The 19,127-nt window shown below is 37.9% G+C and overlaps 2 protein-coding genes across 3 annotated transcripts in view; one reads left to right on the plus strand and one right to left on the minus strand.

Annotated features, from left to right (window-relative positions):
- LOC135221955 (palmitoyltransferase ZDHHC22-like) overlaps positions 1 to 11,388 on the plus strand; it is a 307,849-nt gene extending 296,461 nt beyond the window's left edge. For both annotated transcript variants that reach the window (XM_064260001.1, XM_064260002.1), the window contains exon 7: positions 4,508 to 11,388. In XM_064260001.1, the coding sequence (XP_064116071.1) occupies positions 4,508 to 4,645 (138 nt within the window). In that variant the 3' untranslated portion in view covers positions 4,646 to 11,388. The remainder of the gene's footprint in view (positions 1 to 4,507) is intronic.
- A 2,774-nt stretch (positions 11,389 to 14,162) lies between these two features.
- LOC135222473 (SET and MYND domain-containing protein 4-like) overlaps positions 14,163 to 19,127 on the minus strand; it is a 73,016-nt gene continuing 68,051 nt past the window's right edge. The window contains exon 14 of the mRNA XM_064260560.1: positions 14,163 to 14,353. Coding sequence (XP_064116630.1) covers positions 14,301 to 14,353 — 53 coding nt within the window. The 3' untranslated portion in view covers positions 14,163 to 14,300. The remainder of the gene's footprint in view (positions 14,354 to 19,127) is intronic.

Genomic DNA, 19,127 nt, shown 5'->3' on the forward strand with positions numbered 1-19,127 from the left:
GAGAGCGGAGAAGAGAGAGAGAGAAACTGTGCTAAACTATAAAGGATTCTTATTTCTTATCATAGTATGTGTTTTTTAAAAGCGTCGTAAACTCAGAGCGTCGGAAGTGTCAGCATCGTAACCTCGGAACAAGCGTCGTAACCCAGGGCGGATTTTTCAATGAATATTTAAGAAAAAGCGTCGTAACCTCGGAACGTCGTAAGCCGGACCCGTCGTAACCCGGGGACCGCCTGTACTTTTATTATGTGATATCATTTCAAATTATTAACTTACTAATACAGTATTAATCAAAATTAATATTTGAAAATTAGTAAATCATTTTTGTATCATAAAAATGTATTTAGTCATGAAAATAAACATCAAAATACACTAATTAGTGATTATTTTCGTCAGAAAATTCTGCGAATAGGCGAGTCCGTCCGCAAATAATTTCTAGATAGGTTCCAAAGAAAAATCCGCGAATGTGTGAGTCCGCGATTCCGGAGAACGCGAGTACGGGGGGAACACTGTACAGTGGTACCTCGACATACGAAAGGCTCAACTTTCGAAAAACTCGAGATACGAAAGCAAATACGAAAAATTTTACAGCTCTACATACGAAAATTGCTCAAGTTACGAAAGGTTGTTGCTGTAAAGTCCCGAGATAAGCCCGGACCACCGAGAACAATTTTAAACTCCCGCGCCGCCAAGAGTAAATTCGCCACCATCCTCCCCGCTCTCCATTGGTTCCTGATGCTAGTCACCCCATAAGATCATGCTCTCCTATTGGTGCTTTAAGTATTCTATTGGTAAAAGGATGCTGTAAATTGAAAAACTTATTCATACAATACATTTAATTAAAAAAAAAAACCATTAGGTAAAGATAGAATAAAGAATAGAAATGAATGGTTATTATACTGTTTGGTAGTTTCAGTAGTTGAAGAGAGATAATGAAAATTTATGGCTTACTGTGTACTAGGAAGAGTGATTGCTTGGCGATCGTTCGATACTCGTAAGTGCTGGATATAAACAGAAGTTTAGAAGCTTTTTTTTTGTTTGTTTATTATAGTTAATAGTTACTTAATGATTATTTGAAATGAGTACATGCAATACATTTGATAAAAAATTGTGAATTAGATATCATATATATAAAATAAATAGAACTGCCAACAAATACGTATTTTTTCAGAATTCTTCTGTTTTAATATTACGTTATGGATATGTTTCATTATAGCTGTCAGTAAACTCGCCGGTAGCTCCATTAGGTTAAAGATAGAATAAAGAATAGAAATGAATGGTTATTATACTGTTTGGTAGTTTCATTAGTTGAAGAGAGATACTAATGAAAATTTATGGCTTACTGTGTCTTAGGAAAAGTGATCGCTTGGTGTTTGTTTGGTATTCGTAAGAGCTGAATGTAAACAAGCGATTGGGGGGGGGGGGGGGAAGGTTTTTTTTGTTTTTTTGTTTTGTTGTTTGTGTATTATAGTTAATGATTAATTAATAAGTTATTTGCAAATGAGTACATACTGGATTAGTTTATACATTTTATTGGACTATTCTAAGCTTTTTAGCTTCTTAGGTTTAGATGTCAGAATCATAGACTAGGCTACAGTAGCAACCGCTAACATAGGCTAGGCTTATTGCTAAGGGACATATGCTAAAGTCCTAATATATGCAGTAAAAATGGGGTTGAACATTACATGCAGTTGAATATTACTCAAGTATGTACAGTATTTTGCCTTTTTGGAGTCATATTTCTTCCGTCAGATCGGCGTCGTAACCCTAGAACATGTGTTTTAGGCCTGGAAATATAATTTACTGGGGTGTTTTTGGAGGGCTTGGAACGGATTAGCCATTTTACATGTAAAATGTGGTCCAAGATACGAAAACCTCATGATACGAAGGGCGCCTCGGAACGGATTAATTTTGTATCTCATGGTACTACTGTACAGGCACTCCCCGACTCCCGTTAACAGTGGGGGGTTCTGTTCCGATGGCTTGATGATAAGCAAAAATCTGTGATTTACGGGGCTCATGGCGCTGATAACAAGAGTTTGGTGCTGATTACTGTTTAATGGGGCCTCTGTTAGGCATGTATCTGTGCTATAACACTATTATCGGCACCAATAACTGGAAATCAGCACATTATGAGGCCAAAAATCTGCGCTAGACAAGTGCCATAAAACTGGACCGCTAATAACCAAGTCCATAGCCTGGGGCGAGATGTGAAGAGGTCGCCCAACCACCAATCTCCCCTCCCCCCTCCCAACAAGTGAGTGAAGAGGGTGAAGTAGAGATCCTTCCCAAAGGAGAGGATGCCACCTATTAGGAAAGATTACCTGGAGAGAGAAATGAGAATGAAGGGGCGGCTACCAAAGTTGCCATCGGAACCGAAAAACCTCCGACGACGCTCAGCAACCGTCTTCTGAAGTTTCCTCCAGGCAAACTCTTGGCAGTGCATGCGGCAGGAGCAACACCCAAAAGTAATCATAAAAGATATACTGTTCTGCCTGTTACGAACCGAGAGAAAGAGGTCTGTTCCAAGTTCGATATGAAAATAAACAAAAAGAATTCAACACCAACAGCTGAAACTGGGGATACAAATATAGAGATACACAAACACAACAAAGGTTTATTTACAAGCTTACTAACAAAGATAAATGCAGAATGGTGTCTCCTATTTACATACCACAAGTAAAATCTTACTATGCGTGAACTAGGGAAACGGTGGGTTAATGGAAGTACTAGCTGGTCAGTTTTGCACCGTCGGAGATCTATGCTCGAAGTGGTGGCTTCACACAAGGAGAACTGTAACTTCTGTTGTCTATTTGACTCCGTATTGCAGAAAACAATGTATGTATACTCTTGATGCTTGAAGGGAAGGAACTCCTCAAAACCTCTTGTATAACGTTTCTTCTCTGAAGTCTTGCTCTACGTCTAAATGCCTCGGTCGTCCACTCCCGGACGACTTGACCAGATCCCGGTGAAACTCTCGGTGCCTTTTCCTCTCTGATCCTTCATCTGTTCCTTCTTCTCTAATCACTCTCTGATGATCTCTGACCTCTGCTGCTGAGCTCTCACTGATAATCTGATCTGTGACTCTTACTGATGATCTGCTCCCTCCTACTTCGTCAGTCATATTTATACTGCAATCTGGGGGCGGGGCTACCACGAACGTCACAGGCTCCCGAGATAACTGGAACTTCTTAGAAGGATCTGGACAAAGTATTACATCAGAAATCGCGGCGTTCCTCACGTCACGTCGGCGCCTGTCAAGTTCCACAACACTCCTGCCGATTCTAGAACCATCATGAGAACAGGCACCTCCAACAATTGTGCGAATGCCTCCTTGCTGCAGAACTTCTCTAAGATGCGTTTTCCTTTCCTTTATCTTTCTTTGCTATAAAGCAATTACCATGACACTGCCCTTACAAGCAGAGGGCATGAGGATGTGATGGGGGTGAATGTTTTGCCCTTGGCCAACCCCCAACCCCCTCAAGAGGCAAGAGGGGGAAGGCAGCCTTCAAGGCCATCACAAATCATGGGTTTATCTAACACAGTCTACTTTTCAGTATATAAAAAAGTAAGAAAAGAAAATATCCCACTGGGAAATTTGAGTTCAACGATAGTCATGCAAGAAGCACAAAAACACGCTTGCATCGTATGAGGGCCGAAAGCAAATTGGAATGCTTACATTTCGGGCAGGTGGGTATTCCCGCATACCAGACGGTAGTTACTGCCTAATCACCTTGTGCAAGAGTTTAGCTGCCATTTTCCAGCTTTGCTGAAAATAATTCTTTATGTAAAGGACCAAGGGTTTGTATATTGTGTAGGAACAATGGGTCCTTGAGTATAAATACTTATCACTTTTATATTTTATCATTATTGAAAATTTCATTTAGAGAAGCCATGGAAAAATAAACTAGCCTATCATAAAACTTTGCAAAGATCTACAAGAGTCATGGAAATTTGCTCCATGTTTTTATAGATAGATTATCTAAGGGTTGTCTCATTTTAGAAGCAGGGTAATTATATCAAATACTTCAGCAATTGTTGTGTTCAATCTTTCTGATGTTTAGGCATATACATACATGTATTTTACAATCTTAGACTATCATATGATTACCTAGTTTTTATTTTGTACATCACTAACCCATGACTTGCAATTGGCCCCTTTCATTCTCTGCATTATAAATGCAGGTTGACTGATGTTGTCTTTCTCTTTTAAAGTGGGGCTGAAGTATCCAGGAGGGTTTTATGGCACACTCATGCTATTAGATACAAGAACTGGTTTTGTTTTTGGAAAATTTTTTCAACAGGGGCTTAAATAAGTATCATGTTTGGTAAAATATCCCTCTTCTAATTTTGTAACTTTAGGGTGCTCCTAAAAAGGAAAGTTACACATCTCTGGAGTCAAAATTGATGTGCAGAATTAGTGAAAAATTCAGATTTGGAAGTTACAAGTTCTTGTTTAAAGGATCTAACATTTTAGTTTTGATTACTATGGCATGTATGTACATTTTAGGGTATGCTAGTTGTTCATCGGTCGGCCTTCCACAACTTTCTTCACGTATTTGGTCGTTACTGGCTACTGCACCTTCTTATTCCTTTTCCAAGACGGCGCACAGTCACTGATCCGCGAAGTTTCTTGAAAATTATATGAAAATTTGTGGTCTTTTGGTTTTCATTTCAAGAAATTTATGTTTGTGAGCTTTAAAAGTATTCTGTGTATAATTTTTTTATTTAGGTCCCCAATTTTTTGTTTTGAATACGTATTCCTTAATTTTTGACACTTTTACTAATGAAGATAACTAGGTAAGTATATGTTACTTACATGAAGAAAATACACAAGAAAGTACAATTTATGATATGATTTTCTATGGAAAAATGAATAATTGTACTAACATCATTTTCAGTTTAAAAAAAATTTTTAAGTAATTTCTGTAGGTATTGACATATTGAATATTTTAATGTGACAATTGAATATTTTAATGTGACAATGGGTGCTGCAATATCAAAATATAGATTGGTTTAAAGAGAGCAGTATTTGAATTCATAAATTAAATACATATCATATTCAGAATAGTAATACTGTAGCTGTAAAAGGCTTCTTGAAGCAGAGGAATTTCAGAAGTTCTCAGTTATTGACAATGGCTGAACACCAGGTACTATTGAAAGGTCAGTTTGCATTTGCTGTTGATGTTAAACTACTGGCTCTGAAGTACAGTATTTAATAAGATTAGAACTATATGTTTGATCTCATTGTATTAAGTAATTGTTATCAAGAGTTGCATGCTGGTTTAGGCTTAATATAACTGTAACCCATTTGAAATTAACATTATGATAGGTGTAATTCAATTTTTGTACATTGATAAAATAAGCATGCATGGTGCTTTTGGAGAAGAATTTTTCATATTTTGCAAGGTAATACCTACATGCATTGTATATTGGTGCCATTAGGATCTGCTAAAATTTACAGCGCTTAAGCTACTGATGGTTTAACAAAGAAAAAAAGAAAGAGCTTCAGAAATTTTGCAGTTTTCCATGTTATTCTCATTTTTTTAATATTTAAGCTATAATTGACTTAAAAAAAAAACTCATTCCTTTAACATTTAGGCAAGACTCTTGATTTGTAACATAAATTTTATATATTAGGCGTGCACAAAATTTTCAGGTGTTGTCCTCAAGAGGTGAAAATGTTCACCTTTTGTCTTATTAGTGGTATAAATTTTAAGTTTATTTTAATCAAATAAAATACATTCATTGAAATACTTTCAATCCATTCATATTCATGAAGACTAAGAAGAAAATTGTTCTAACATGCAATCACTGTACGTACATACTAACTTAGTGCCTGACAATTCAAAAATAACTTTTTCTTTTTCCTCTTTTTACTGTTAATCCTTTCAGAGTTTGTGCCTGACAATCCAAAAATAAAATTTTCTTTTTCTTCTGTTACTGTTAACCCTTTCAGAGTTTAGCCTCTTAACAATAGTGCTGTCCGTTGTGAGTAATGCGCTTGGTTAGTTATGCACTAGTTCACTTTGAGCATTTATGTTTCTATTTGTAATAATGTAATGCTGATGGTGAAATTTGTTGATGAACATCATCACAAAGACTACCAGACATTTTCGTCTTACATGACTATTAGGGATCCAGATATACAGTATTGCAGACACATGACCATTTCTATGTTCTGTAAAAGTTAGAAATATGCATTTATTGAATGTAAAAAACTAAGAAAGTAGTTCATAAAAGTGGAATTATTTAAACATTTTTTTTATTAAGAGTTTCAATTCATTTTTGTTTAACGGTTTTGTGTATAGCTTACTTATCAGTTATCGATCACCATTTTCCAAATGACCATATTTCTTTGCTGCTGTAGTCATTTTAGTTACAAGTTATGTAAATATAATAATCATATTTGGCAGTAGTACATTGTGTAGTCAAGATTCCTATAGAGGACCCATTACACTTTCATTCACGAAACTTCAATTCTTACGCAAAGCATTTGTGCACTGTCACAAGATAAGGTTACAAAATTACATACAATTCCATAAACTATGGTGTGTAATTTATAGTTTATATAATTTTTTCACTTCTTCATTGAACTGTTTGAGAATGACTTGAGATGTTTCAGGAATATGATTTTGAAGTTAAATTTTCCAAGCGAGACATGAATGTCAATAATGATAATTGTTGGGTAAGTGTTGTATTTTATTTTAATAATATATATACATAGAATTTTTATACAAATATATATACATTGCATTTTAATATATAAACATTATTGTTCTCTTGCTGAAAGACTGTTAGCTTCCAAAGCTAGTTTTAATTTATTTGGACCAATAGGAGAAAAGCTGTTAGCCATTTAATGGAAGCTAACTACGTAACTATGTTTTTCCTGTTTTTTTAAAATTGTTTCCTTGGTTTTTTTAATTGATGCTTGGAATTGGCAGTAATCTTTAGGTTACTCATCTTGTAAGTTTATTGGCTAACTGCATTTCGATGAATACAAAGCTGCTATCAGATAAAATTCATTAGCAGTTTACAGAGAGTAAGGATGGCAAGTAGCAGTTTTACTTTTGGAGTTTAATCATTTCACTTCTTGAAAAGTAAAATAGTTTTACTGTAATAATTTTCTGTTTTATGTTGTTTACTCTTTGTCAAAAGCCATGAGCGGATTTGGAGTCTTGCACTAGCTGAAAGGAATGAGTCTCAATAAATTATAATTTGATTAGTACATCAAAACCGTCCTAGTTCAAATCAGTTGCTACCTCTGGAGTAAAAAATTTTTGTGCTGATAAAAATCTTGTTGCAGAAGGGGTAGCATAGTCTTATGCCAGCAAATAATTTATACTTATTTGGAAATTATATACATGTCCACTGCTCAACACATATCATCCAACTATTTTCATATTTGTAACAGGATTTAAGTAATTATAATCAAGCAAAATAAAATCCTTTCATAGGAGTGACTATCCACCAGGAAAATAAGATATTTATCTACATATCAGGTAATGTGCTGTAAGTTTCAGTAAAAGCACAGCATATTGTTAACACAGCAACAAGCACTTGTATGGCTTGTCCCTGTTAATAATTAGAGAGCTTCACCATTTACAGTACTTGAAGCTCAGTGTAATAATAGTTTTACTGTTTCTGAGTTTCTATGTATTGAATGCGCATTGGCAAATTGAATATTAACATGAAATGACATTTGTTAATGAATGATGCCTGATACTAATGACATTTTTACAGATGGTGTGAAATATATATATATATATTTGAACATGTAATGAAGCAAGTGAAGTCTGTATGATGTATTGCAAATAAAATGTCATGGTTTACCACTTTGACGAGTTATTAGGCTCAGAAAACTTAGCAATACTGTCTTTATTAATATATAGTATATATATACAGTACTTCAGCGTGTTTATACTGTAGCAACAACCCTCATTTCAGTGCATATCAAGGTTAAAATGCCATGCTATACAATGTATATATAGTACATACAGTATTCATACACATACACTAATTCAAGAAGTCATTGAAATGGGAATCTGTTGTTATTGTATTTTGATATATTAAAACAACCAAATAACCATTCACTGTTAATACTATATGTGCATTATGTCCCTTAAATTCATGAGGATCCAGAGAGTTTACTGATTTGGAGATTCCATTTTCATGAATGAGGTTCACAGTCAAGGCTCTGCTGTAGCATGTTTATACATACTAGCTTTTACAAGAGCTGTGCTGTACATGCATATGTATTATGGTGTATGCCACCCGAGATCCTATAAAGTACGTAATATTTAATGATGGATGGTAATTTTCATTGAACAAGTTTGCAATCTCTGATTTTAGAATTGAAGTGAAGTACTCATGGGATCTGTATGCATAGATATGTTATCCATGAGTAAATGAAGAATGGGGAAAAGTCCCAAACTGGCTTAGTTATTTTGGAGTTTTTGTCCATCAGCTGCAGTTATTGGATATGGCCCAGATAGAGTGAAGCTTGAGTAAATCTGCAAAATATTCTTTATCCACCTGGGTTGAAAAAAGATAAGTTGGCAAAAGAGAAATAATCATTAGTGACAGCTTCTACTGCAGTAGGAAGTTTGTGCTCACAAGCCAAATACATTAGCATATTTGACAGTATTGTATCTCAGTGTCAGACTTATACTAGCCTTCTAGCATTCATACTGTATGTTAATTTTAGGCTCAATGTGAAAATAATTGTGCTCAACCCATCAAGTCACTTTGTAATATCTCCAGTTAGCATATTGGTATGCTCATGGTCTAAAAAGGGATATGAATTTATATGAGTATATATAGATACTGTATGTGTATGCTGTATATAAACAAACAGTTAATATCATGTTTGATATCTATGACATAAATTAGAACTAAGAGAGCCATTTCAGATTATAATATATTCTCTATATACAGTATAAACCTTTATAAAGTGTTTGTAACATTTTTTAACAAAACTGCAAGCTTTCATGATAAATGCTTGATTAGTAGTTAACTGTACAGCATCATTTTTCCATATGCACGCACATATATATACGAGATATATATATATATATAAACATATATATTTTATACACGTGCACTTTTTACCTCTAGTCAAATAAAAATTAGATGATAATTTTAATCTATGCACAAAATATTGAATTTGGGTTAAGTTTTTGACCCCTTGCTGCATGATCAATTGTTTGTTCTCCCTATAAATTGGTTTTAAAATACTTTTACCTGGAAGTTCTCCATTAAAGACTCATGCTGAATTATTACAGTCGTCATTGTGACAATGCATTCAGTGTACATCATTGCACAAGAATATAAATACATGTACAGGATTTGTATAAGTTATGTACGTATTCTTTCAAATTGCAACATATGTATTGTACCACACACTATTACATACGGTTCAGCATGTTTCCAAGACGTACAATGTTTGATAGAGAAAGTACTGATTTTAGCAGAAGTACTATGGGCAATAAATCCCTTACAATTGGTGTTATTTCCAGAAATGGAACTACTGATGTATAATTTAGTACCCCAGTCAAGATTATTACTGTACATATCCAGAGGGTAGACTTCATGGTTATCCAGGATTAGGAAATACTGAAAGTTGTTCTTTTTGCTTTTTTAGTAATTATAATTATTTTTCAGTAAGTTGTAACTTATTATTACAATGCAATATATTTATTAAGAATAAAGTTCATGCCATTCCTACAAGTTAAAAGTTTTTGTCAGTAGCCAGGTTAAAATGTGTTAATAGCAATAATCTTATCCAGTACAATCTTATATTCTGCAGTTTGTATTATGTTATATTCTTAGTTTGTTTACTTTTGTCACATGTCGAAAGAAGCCTCTTCTGTGAAGGAAATCTCTTTACACTTCAGTACTGCATTTGTTAGCTCCCCATGTCCATGTTTGTCTTTATTGCAAAGCATAACAAGTGAATTTTATGCTTCGAAGTAAAAATATACAAGGGTAAAAAGCTACGTATTTCCTTCTAACAAATGGGATTCTGGTTACTGAAATATGTGACAATGTATAGTACTGCAGGCTTTTTTGTTCTGTAGGTAATAATTTTTAATATTTTTCCATAAAAACTGTTAGTATAATTCTGTTCTCATGGTCTCGTTTTAGGGCCACAGGTCATAGCCAAATAGAATTATCCTTTGTAAGGGGTTTATTGCATTTTATGTAATGTAACTAGGAGCATTTGATTTCATACAGCCTGTTAGTACACTTTTTATGTTGCCCATATTTGAGTTTTATGTATTATGCATACTGTATTGCTCAATTTAAGTATTTTAATATTTTTTTTTTTTGTTTTTAAGCAGAAGCAGCTTAACTCCCTCCGATTATCACTAATTATCACTAACCTGGATATCCTCAATTCCTCAGTTAAATATTTTAATTAACATTGCTGTGATATTTTCATATCATTCCTTTACGTATATATTATATTGTATATACAGTATTAGTTGATTAACAAGAAATAATCACATTTGCTCTTGAGATTTGAATTCTATTTTTAACTGCTGTGTACAACAGATGACATTATTTTATTTTTGTCATATTTTCTAAGATAACAGACTTATGAAAAGTAAAGTATCCTGATTTGTTAAATGATTATGCCATACTGTCTTCACATCCTGTTTCTTGGTTTTGTGTTGTGCTAGTAGTACGAGAGCATCCTTATACGCATATGGAATTTATAAATAGCTACTTTGCTGTGCTGTGAGTAGTTATTAAATAACATAGATCACTTTAGAGCTGCACTTAACTTTGTCTTTTCACAGGAATGAGATTAAAAGCCTAATAGTTGGTGTAGCCGTTTTCATGGTAAGTTTACAAATGTAACTATTTTGTATAGTAATATATTTTATCGTTTAAATACCAGCTTCAGGCTCTTCATCTCCTTCAAAAATGTTTTGTAAATTTAGCCATTGATTGTTGTATGGTTAGTTGGTTCCTGATTTGTAATTGTTTGAAAACCTAGTTTTTTTTTTCTTTTTAGTATTCATGCAAAGCTGAATATTTTTTGTTGCAAAATCAATGCACAAATGAATAAAAATATGCCATCCCTTGGGGGATGTATTTCACAGTGATATTTTTAAGACAAGAAATCTTTCATTGGTTTTATTCTTAGAAAAATATTAGATGTTATTAGTTCTCATCAGTTCTGTAACCAGATTTAGGATTTTTTCACCTTTCTTGTTAAGTATGTTGCAAATGTAAACAGTGATTTATTTCTTAGCCAAAAAATATTTTGGTCACTTCAGCTTTAAGTAAGCACAATACAGATACTCCCTGCTTTATGACCATTTGCCGTATGTCCATTGGAGGTTTGATGAGGATTGCCAAAATAAAAAGATGATATATAAATTAGAAGTTTGAATTTCCTTATGATTCATAACCAGTTGCTGTGCACTGCAGCTTCATTGCACCCATGGCTCCTGGCATTGTGTGTTCAAAGGGGGCTGGAATGTCCAAAAGCGACTAATTGAATATGAAGTACAACTTGACTTTCAGTAGTTGCTCTGAACTAAATTACAGTCAGAGAAATAGAATTTACTCTCCTCTTTTAAAAGCTGAGCTTCTTAAAGGTTAATGCAGTATCTATTTACTACAATAATTCTGTTATCAACTTAGGACTTGGGAACTGCTTCCAAATAAATGGCAACTTACCATCATTATAAAAATGTTAAAAAGTTTAAAGATCTGAGTAATCCTTAAAATAGTATAGACATATATCCCACACCGCAATGGCCCAGCTCTCTGCTGAAGTGGGGCTTACCTGGAGCAAGCTAGAACTAAGGAATGGCAGAAGCAGTATTTCTACCCTGGCAGGTCCAGTCATACCATCAGCATCAGTGCAGAGCATCCAGGTGAAGACTGGACCTCTGTTGTTTCTCCATTTTTATTTTTTTCCTCTGAATAGGGGTGCTAGGAATATGGGGTCACCAACTCCTAGCACCTTGCTTCAGATAGCAACTACCTAAAAGTGACTCATAACTAGGCCCTAGCCTAGGTAGTTGCATTAAATCTTACAACCTTCATATGACCCACATGTAGTAGTAATATTATATATAAGTTGTTCGTATGTGAACAAACCTTTGGTCTTAACAATCAGATAGCTTTCTAGCGCTTAGCTGGATCCAGTTAAACAATCAGAGATTGAAAAGCAAGGAATCTGTGAGATCTGGCAATGCTGGCGTATATCAGGTATAAACTGGTCAAAGACTGCGCATCCACGCTATCGCGTTTAGTCTCTTTCTTAAACACCTGGGCGAGAGACGCGAATGCTTTCTCTCCACCTTCCCAGTTGTTTGCCCGTTTTCACTCTTGAATGAGCAGCTGGGTTCTGATATTCCTGCTTGGTCTCGCTGCTGTCAGACCCTGTAGCTGCTGTTATCAAAACCAAGCATTGTTTCCGGTCTTTTGGTCTCACTGTTTTAGTTGTCTTCTCCCTCCGATGAGATGTTTTCTGTGATGACGACCGAGCAGGCGATACATGATGCTGCCTGGCTGTGAGAGCAGGAGATATCACACAAGTCTTAGTAGGGTTTTTTTTTCAGACTTTAGATGCTTTTTTTCTGGTGTCCTTGTTACAGGAGGCACTTTTGGACAGAGAGCCAACAGATGGCTGTCTGACTCACACCTAAGACAAAGATTGAGCTGATGACGATAGTTTTCAAAATGATGTCCAGGTCGCTTACACCAGGCACACTGCTGACACTGCCGGAATTCTCCAGCAGGTGGGGACCTTTAAGCTCTGCCCCATCTAATGGCTGGTTAGGGTGAGCAACCTGGTACAGATGCTCAAGGCGAGTAGCAAATATTGACAGGGACTTGCCTTTCGTCAGTTGGGCCTCCTTGAACTGAGTCTTCCGTCTGGTTCCGAACTGCTCTTTCGCCCTGCTGTACCAGGCCTTGAGCTCCTTCTTCATCTCAAGGTAGTCTACCTCTGTTCCTCCTACTACATTGAACACTGAACGAATTTCCCCCTCCAAATACCTGCCAAGCTCAGCTATCTATAAGTGTGTACTGCCCTGGGAGTACCGGGCTGAACAATACGTTTCGAAGGAGGTGAGGAAACGGGAGAAAGAGTGTCCAGAATCCCAGTTGTAAACTGCTGGTCTGGGACATCCCTTCCTGTCCAACGCCTGAAAACAAGCTGACCAATCTCCATGGTATTTACTGGTACAGTATTCGATACCTCGGATTCAGATGAAGAGGAGGACGACTGAGAAGGTTCTGGTGAAGCATCTTGCAGAGGGACTTGTCTTCTACTCACTGTCTTAGAACGGACACTAGAAGAAACATCTACTGGTGCATATGTAGAGGGAATCCTTGTCGGCTGTGGAACTTTACCATCCATTCCAAGGGGGTCAGAGAGACAAGCAGGACTATCATGACGGGACCTCAATCCCTCACCTGAGAACCAGGTACTGGAGGTGTCCGTTGCCACCATAGACACAGGTTGACTCCATGTCAAGGTAGTACTTGTCGTGCACTGTGCCATATGGGTGACACAGGCAGCACTACTCTTCAGGGAACGCTCCCACTTCAGAGCTTGAAGTTCCTCTTCTAATCGGAGGAGCCTTTCTTGGAGGAGTACAATTGTTTCATCACGTTCTGATAGATTTGTTAGCAATTCCTCCTGGCTCATATTTGCAACAGGGTCCGTGGACTCTTGGGGCTCCATTTTTTCATGGATTGGTCCACTTTAGTGCATATGAGATTTGAACACTTAAGGGGTCCTGGGTCTGGGCACCAATGAAGTAACAAGATGCCGTATAGTACTATTGCCTAGTTCCTGCAGGTTCGTCTGGTCACAGCATACTTCTCACAGTTTTCAGTTTTCTGGGCACCACTTTGAAGAGCCCCAATATATTGGGTTAGTTTTCAAGATTAAACTGGCCCTAGAGTCCCCTAAGATTTTCAGTATGATGCTAAATGGTAGTTTTGGTAAAATATGGTCCGTTACTGTGTGTTAAGCCATGAAAACCAGAGTGGAAAAGTAATTTAATTTCTCTCGACAAAAAAATAAAAAAGGGCTTATTTTAAAACAAGGAGGGTATTATTGTACAAGTGAAATCCTTCTGTATAAAATACTTCTTTATTAAACAAATGAAACAAAAGTCAATAAGGTTCAATAATTAACGAAACGGAACACTGGAGCACAATATTTAAACAACCATTTCTTGCTCTAGGACTTTCCTCTAGAACATTTAAAATTAAATGTCTCAGGTTTATGACATATCAAGTTAGACAAAATACTTGGTGTCCAAGTTTCAAAGTTCCAGCTCTTGAATAGGAAGCTCATCTGAATAGCAAGCTTCTACACCTGTGGGGAAGAACCATTTGACAGTTAGCAGTAGAATGAAATACTGACACACATGACGTACAACAAACCCAAATTTTTTTTAAACGTAAAATTAACAAAATAAAAATTCAGATAACATTTGAGTCTCACTTTCAACTCACTACAGCATGATCAAGAGTCAGACTTCTGGGCCTTTTCGAAATGAGTGAGGAATCGTAACTTATCCAAAAAAAAGCTGGAAAGAACATTTCGAGTCAGAGTCAGAGGCATTAATGCAAAGTTCTGGGAAGGATTTGCATTATTGCCAGTCTCCTTCCTCCCCTTGCTAGAGGAAGGTTTGTTTGGATTTTTACATTGCATGGAACCAGTGGTTATTCAGCAACGGAACCAACAGCTTTACGTGACTTCCAAACCACATCGAGAGTGAACTTCTATCACCAGAAATACACATCTTTCACATCTCAATGGAATGCCCGAGAATCGAACTCGCGGCCACCAAGGTGGGAGGCCAAGACCATACCGATCACGCCACTGAGGCGCTTTGCTACAGGAAGGAGCAGGATTGCTTCTATGATTCTGATAAGAAAAATAGAAAGGAAGCTTAATGTGTAAGCTTAACGCCCGACCAGCCAGTGTAAATTCAAGTCCTATACTCAACCTGAAGGAAGAGGAGTAGAAGGACAAGAAGGGGAAGGTGGAGAGGCCAGTCACTCTCCACATCCTCCCTTACCCCTCTAGCAACGCACACCATAGGTGAGATGCAACTTGTATTTCGTGAAGGAGTCGGGCAAGCAAACACAATCTGCAAGCATCCACCACCGGTCCAAGGAAAAGAGGTTCCAAGGACCTGTGGACAGACCCAAAGGAAGAAAGATATAAATATGGTTGCAATGAGACCCCCATCTATCTTCTGGTCTGACATATTCTCTCACAATCTCGTAAGACTCGGAGAAAAACGTGTCATTGGACACTTCTGCATTGGCAGTCTGCAGTGGATGAAGGCATCAACACTCAATGTAGGGTGTCAATCCTTCATGGGTACAGCAACACACAAATAGGACAAAGTAATGACTGATCTGGATCAACCAATACAAAGTCCACGGTGGAGATCATGGAGGACTTGGACTCTTCAGCAGATGCTGACTGACTGTGCTGTCACGCATCCAAGACGTAGCCACAACATGACACCCGCCTTTTGAAGGGTTATGCTGAGAATAATCATACAAATCGTCTATCTTGTTCGCCAATGATGTATAGAGATGAGATATGATTCTCGCGAGGCATGTGCACATTAGACGATAGTCAACTGCCTTCTAGAGACTGAGGTCCCTGTGATGGCAAGACACAAGTTTCTCCTCAGTAGCTGAATCTCAACCAAGGAGAGACAATACTATATTTCTAGTGAATGACAGAGGTGAATGTGGACCTATGTCTTCACAGTTGAATCGAAAGAAGTAAACTCTCAAGATTCTGATCATAGAAAAGTCCCGTCGATGACACCAACCAGTGAAGACCACTTTAATCCGTTGTTTTACAGAGGACTGAAAAGTTAATCAGCTATTTCATTGCTGTTCAGCGAGTAAGTGGGAGCTTGCAATGAAAGCGGAGTCTTTCATTCATGAAAACACAAGGATTGTACTGCCTGAAGAACCGCTTCTTGTGGTTGGATCAGGGAGGAAGTTTTTATTTACTTTGGGAGAAGAGCTAGTCAGGTGGTAGAACATACGAAGTCTTCCGTTATTCATTTACAATTCGGGGTGAACAAATAATAATGGAACACCTTATGAATTAGAATGTATATTAGAAGACAAAATCAAATTTTCTGAAGAATATCATTCTGCATCATCGCAGCAGCCGATGGGACAGGTGCGATGAAGCAGAAGATGGCTACAGACATCTGTTATACAGTGGGATAAACAGAAAGAGGATAGAGAGTCTAATGAGATATATCTCAGTCTGAACATTCTTGCAACGACAATTGTGGTGCAGGAGAGATGGCTTACACTTATGTGAGAATTCCAGCCAACCAGAGACATAAGTCTGTGATTGCCGGGCAGAGATTCAAATTGGTAGTCAATCCTCGACAGAGGAGAAACAATTCCAAACCTAAAAGAATCTCGGAGAGCAAGCAGTACTGAGGCAGAAATCGCACTCCAGCCTAATTCTTCTTCATTCGAGGGACACAAATAAGGACTATAAAAGGAGACCTCCTTCATTCTCTAATGAAGTGAGCGAAGGTGAAGTTTTCCCGAAGGGAGACTTCTACAGTGATAACAGGAAACCAAAGACGACTCGTTGAAGCCGAACTGGTTGTTCCCAAAAACAGTAGCACTGGAGAGGCATTCAAACCTCTTGGTGCTATCCATCCTGAGTGGATTGACGTATATTGGTAAGATCCTAAGACTGAACCAAAAACCAAAAAATAGTCTCTTGGGTTTGAATTCCGAGGAGTAGACTCCACAGAATACCCTCTTATTTCTTGTTTATCCAGTATAACAAGGAAGTAGAGGGAAAAAAGAGAGGAGGATGACTGTTCTTGCCCGCTCTTCCCTGAACTTGCGATGTTCTCTCTCTGTTGAACTAAGCATTCATCCCTACAACCGTTTCGTTCGTGCAAACGTGAGCGAAAGTTGACTAGAGTTAAATGCAGTTAAAAGCTGGAAAGAAACTTGCCACATCTTGCTACGCATCTATCTTCTCCGTGATTGAACTCATGAAGAGGACTACACAGAGGAACACCTCCTATCTCCTTCAGATGCCTTGTCCTGAGGGACAGCTACATCGATCTTGGCACTGAAGAATAGCCTTTCCTGGCTTTCACAGGTGGGTCCGAGCCACCAACGCGGCTCGTTCCTTCTCTTGTCCTGTGCCACTATTGTGATGGAGAGAAGACTACCTATCACTGACTGTGGATGTGAGACCCCCCTTGGGGGTTGTACACTCAGACACACCCATACACGAGTACACCCAACGCAGCCCCGGTTCCATGAGCACGCCCTTGGAACCAGAGACAGGAGAATGAACCTCTGTTCAAACTCCTAGGGCTCCCGAGACACCAAATTTCTGGATAGCATCCAGGTTCCACTCCAGAGGAGCAGGTGAGCCGAGAAGAGACAGCCAATTACTTCCTCTCCAGGAAATGGGGCAGACCCTTAGAAGTCTCAAAGCGAGACTTCTTAGGGGGTGGAGAATACCTTCCTCTTCTTAGAGCATGGAAACCATTGAAGAGGGAGTTTAGGAGGCGTCAGATGATAAACACGAAAGACGATGACCCCTTAAAAACTTGCTGCTACACGGGAAGGGAGGGTGTTATGTCATGGAAAGGAAATGCACCGATCAAGAGTAAAGAGTTCATTCGTTAGAGCTGAGCACTCAGATTGGCAGATCAAGCTGAGCCGAGCCGAGCCAGTAAGCTTGAGCAGATCACCACTACATAATCATGAGTGGCAATCGTCAACGAAGAACTATCACTTCTTCCAATTAACTGTTCTTCTCCTTCAAGGCTGAAGCTCCGAAGAAGAACAAGAGGGATTTTGTGTCTGCTGTCTTATGTGTTTGGACCCTAAGGTCCAATACACAAGGACAGTACATACTTGACCATTCACCCAGAATGTGTTACATGCAGTTCCAAGTTCTACATAACTCCAAACCAGACAGGAGTGGACTCATCTGTACTGGTAAAAACTCGTCTTGCCATCCAAGCAATCATAATAATGAGTGCTCAGCGACCATTAGAATTCGTAAGAATTCCCACGCTCTGCGTGAGAAAGCCAGATTCTTGTATGACAATAATTGGGCGACCCTTTTCTCACCCTGGTACTTAGCAATATGATGAAGCTGAGCATTCTGTGAGTGCCAACGAAACCAAGGGATCCAGGCACTCAATGAGACTCCTGATTATTGTAATAATCATCAGGAATACCCGTTGCAAGTGTTTGGAAAACCAATTCAACCCTGTGAACACTAGAAATTCCAAGGAATTTAATGCTTAGCGAGGACTCCCGATTTTCTTAATAACAATTACCGGGAATGTCTGTCTCGCCCGAGTATTTGAAAATTACAGAAAAACCATAAGACTTGAGAATGCAAGAAATTACAAGGAATTCGAGCGTTCAGCAAGATTCCCATTTATCATAGTAACAATTATCAGGAATTCTCGTCTCACTCAAGTGTTTGCAGATCGTAGAAGACCAAAACACTTGGAGAGAGCTAGAAATTCCAAAGAATTTTAAGCGCTCAGCGAGACCCCTGAATTTTGTCAGACAATCATCAGGGTGGGGCCCCTCTTTGAATTTTGGCCTAGCCTAACTCCTTTCTTTCTCTATAAAAATGAATAATCTACCCACCTGTACGCTTTCTCCAACTCCATTACACTCCAGAAATCACCTTAAAACACCAGCACCACAAGACTTACGACCCAAAAAAACACCCCTACCAGACAGAGAGCTCTCCCCTACCAACCACACACCACCAACACGTGCTTTCTACTGCCCCGTGTTATTGTTTACACCCTGCCGACGCCGCCGCCATCTTGTCTATACGTCAGCCTATGACGTCACACACAACTTAAATACATCAACAGACACCTTCTAGAATCTACCACATGTTGTATATAATAGGACCCACCATATTTCAACAATGCATAAAATACCCATAACAATTACACACATAATCCCACACTTATCTATACCCATAACAATTATACAATATATAATCACACTTATCTCTTTCTCCCTCCCCTCCGACTGTTTCCTAACCTAGTTATTCCCCTCTTAATTTCCTTCGTCCTCCAACT

Source organism: Macrobrachium nipponense, chromosome 3 (assembly GCF_015104395.2).
Source record: "Macrobrachium nipponense isolate FS-2020 chromosome 3, ASM1510439v2, whole genome shotgun sequence".
Classification (NCBI taxonomy): Eukaryota; Metazoa; Arthropoda; class Malacostraca; order Decapoda; family Palaemonidae; genus Macrobrachium; species Macrobrachium nipponense.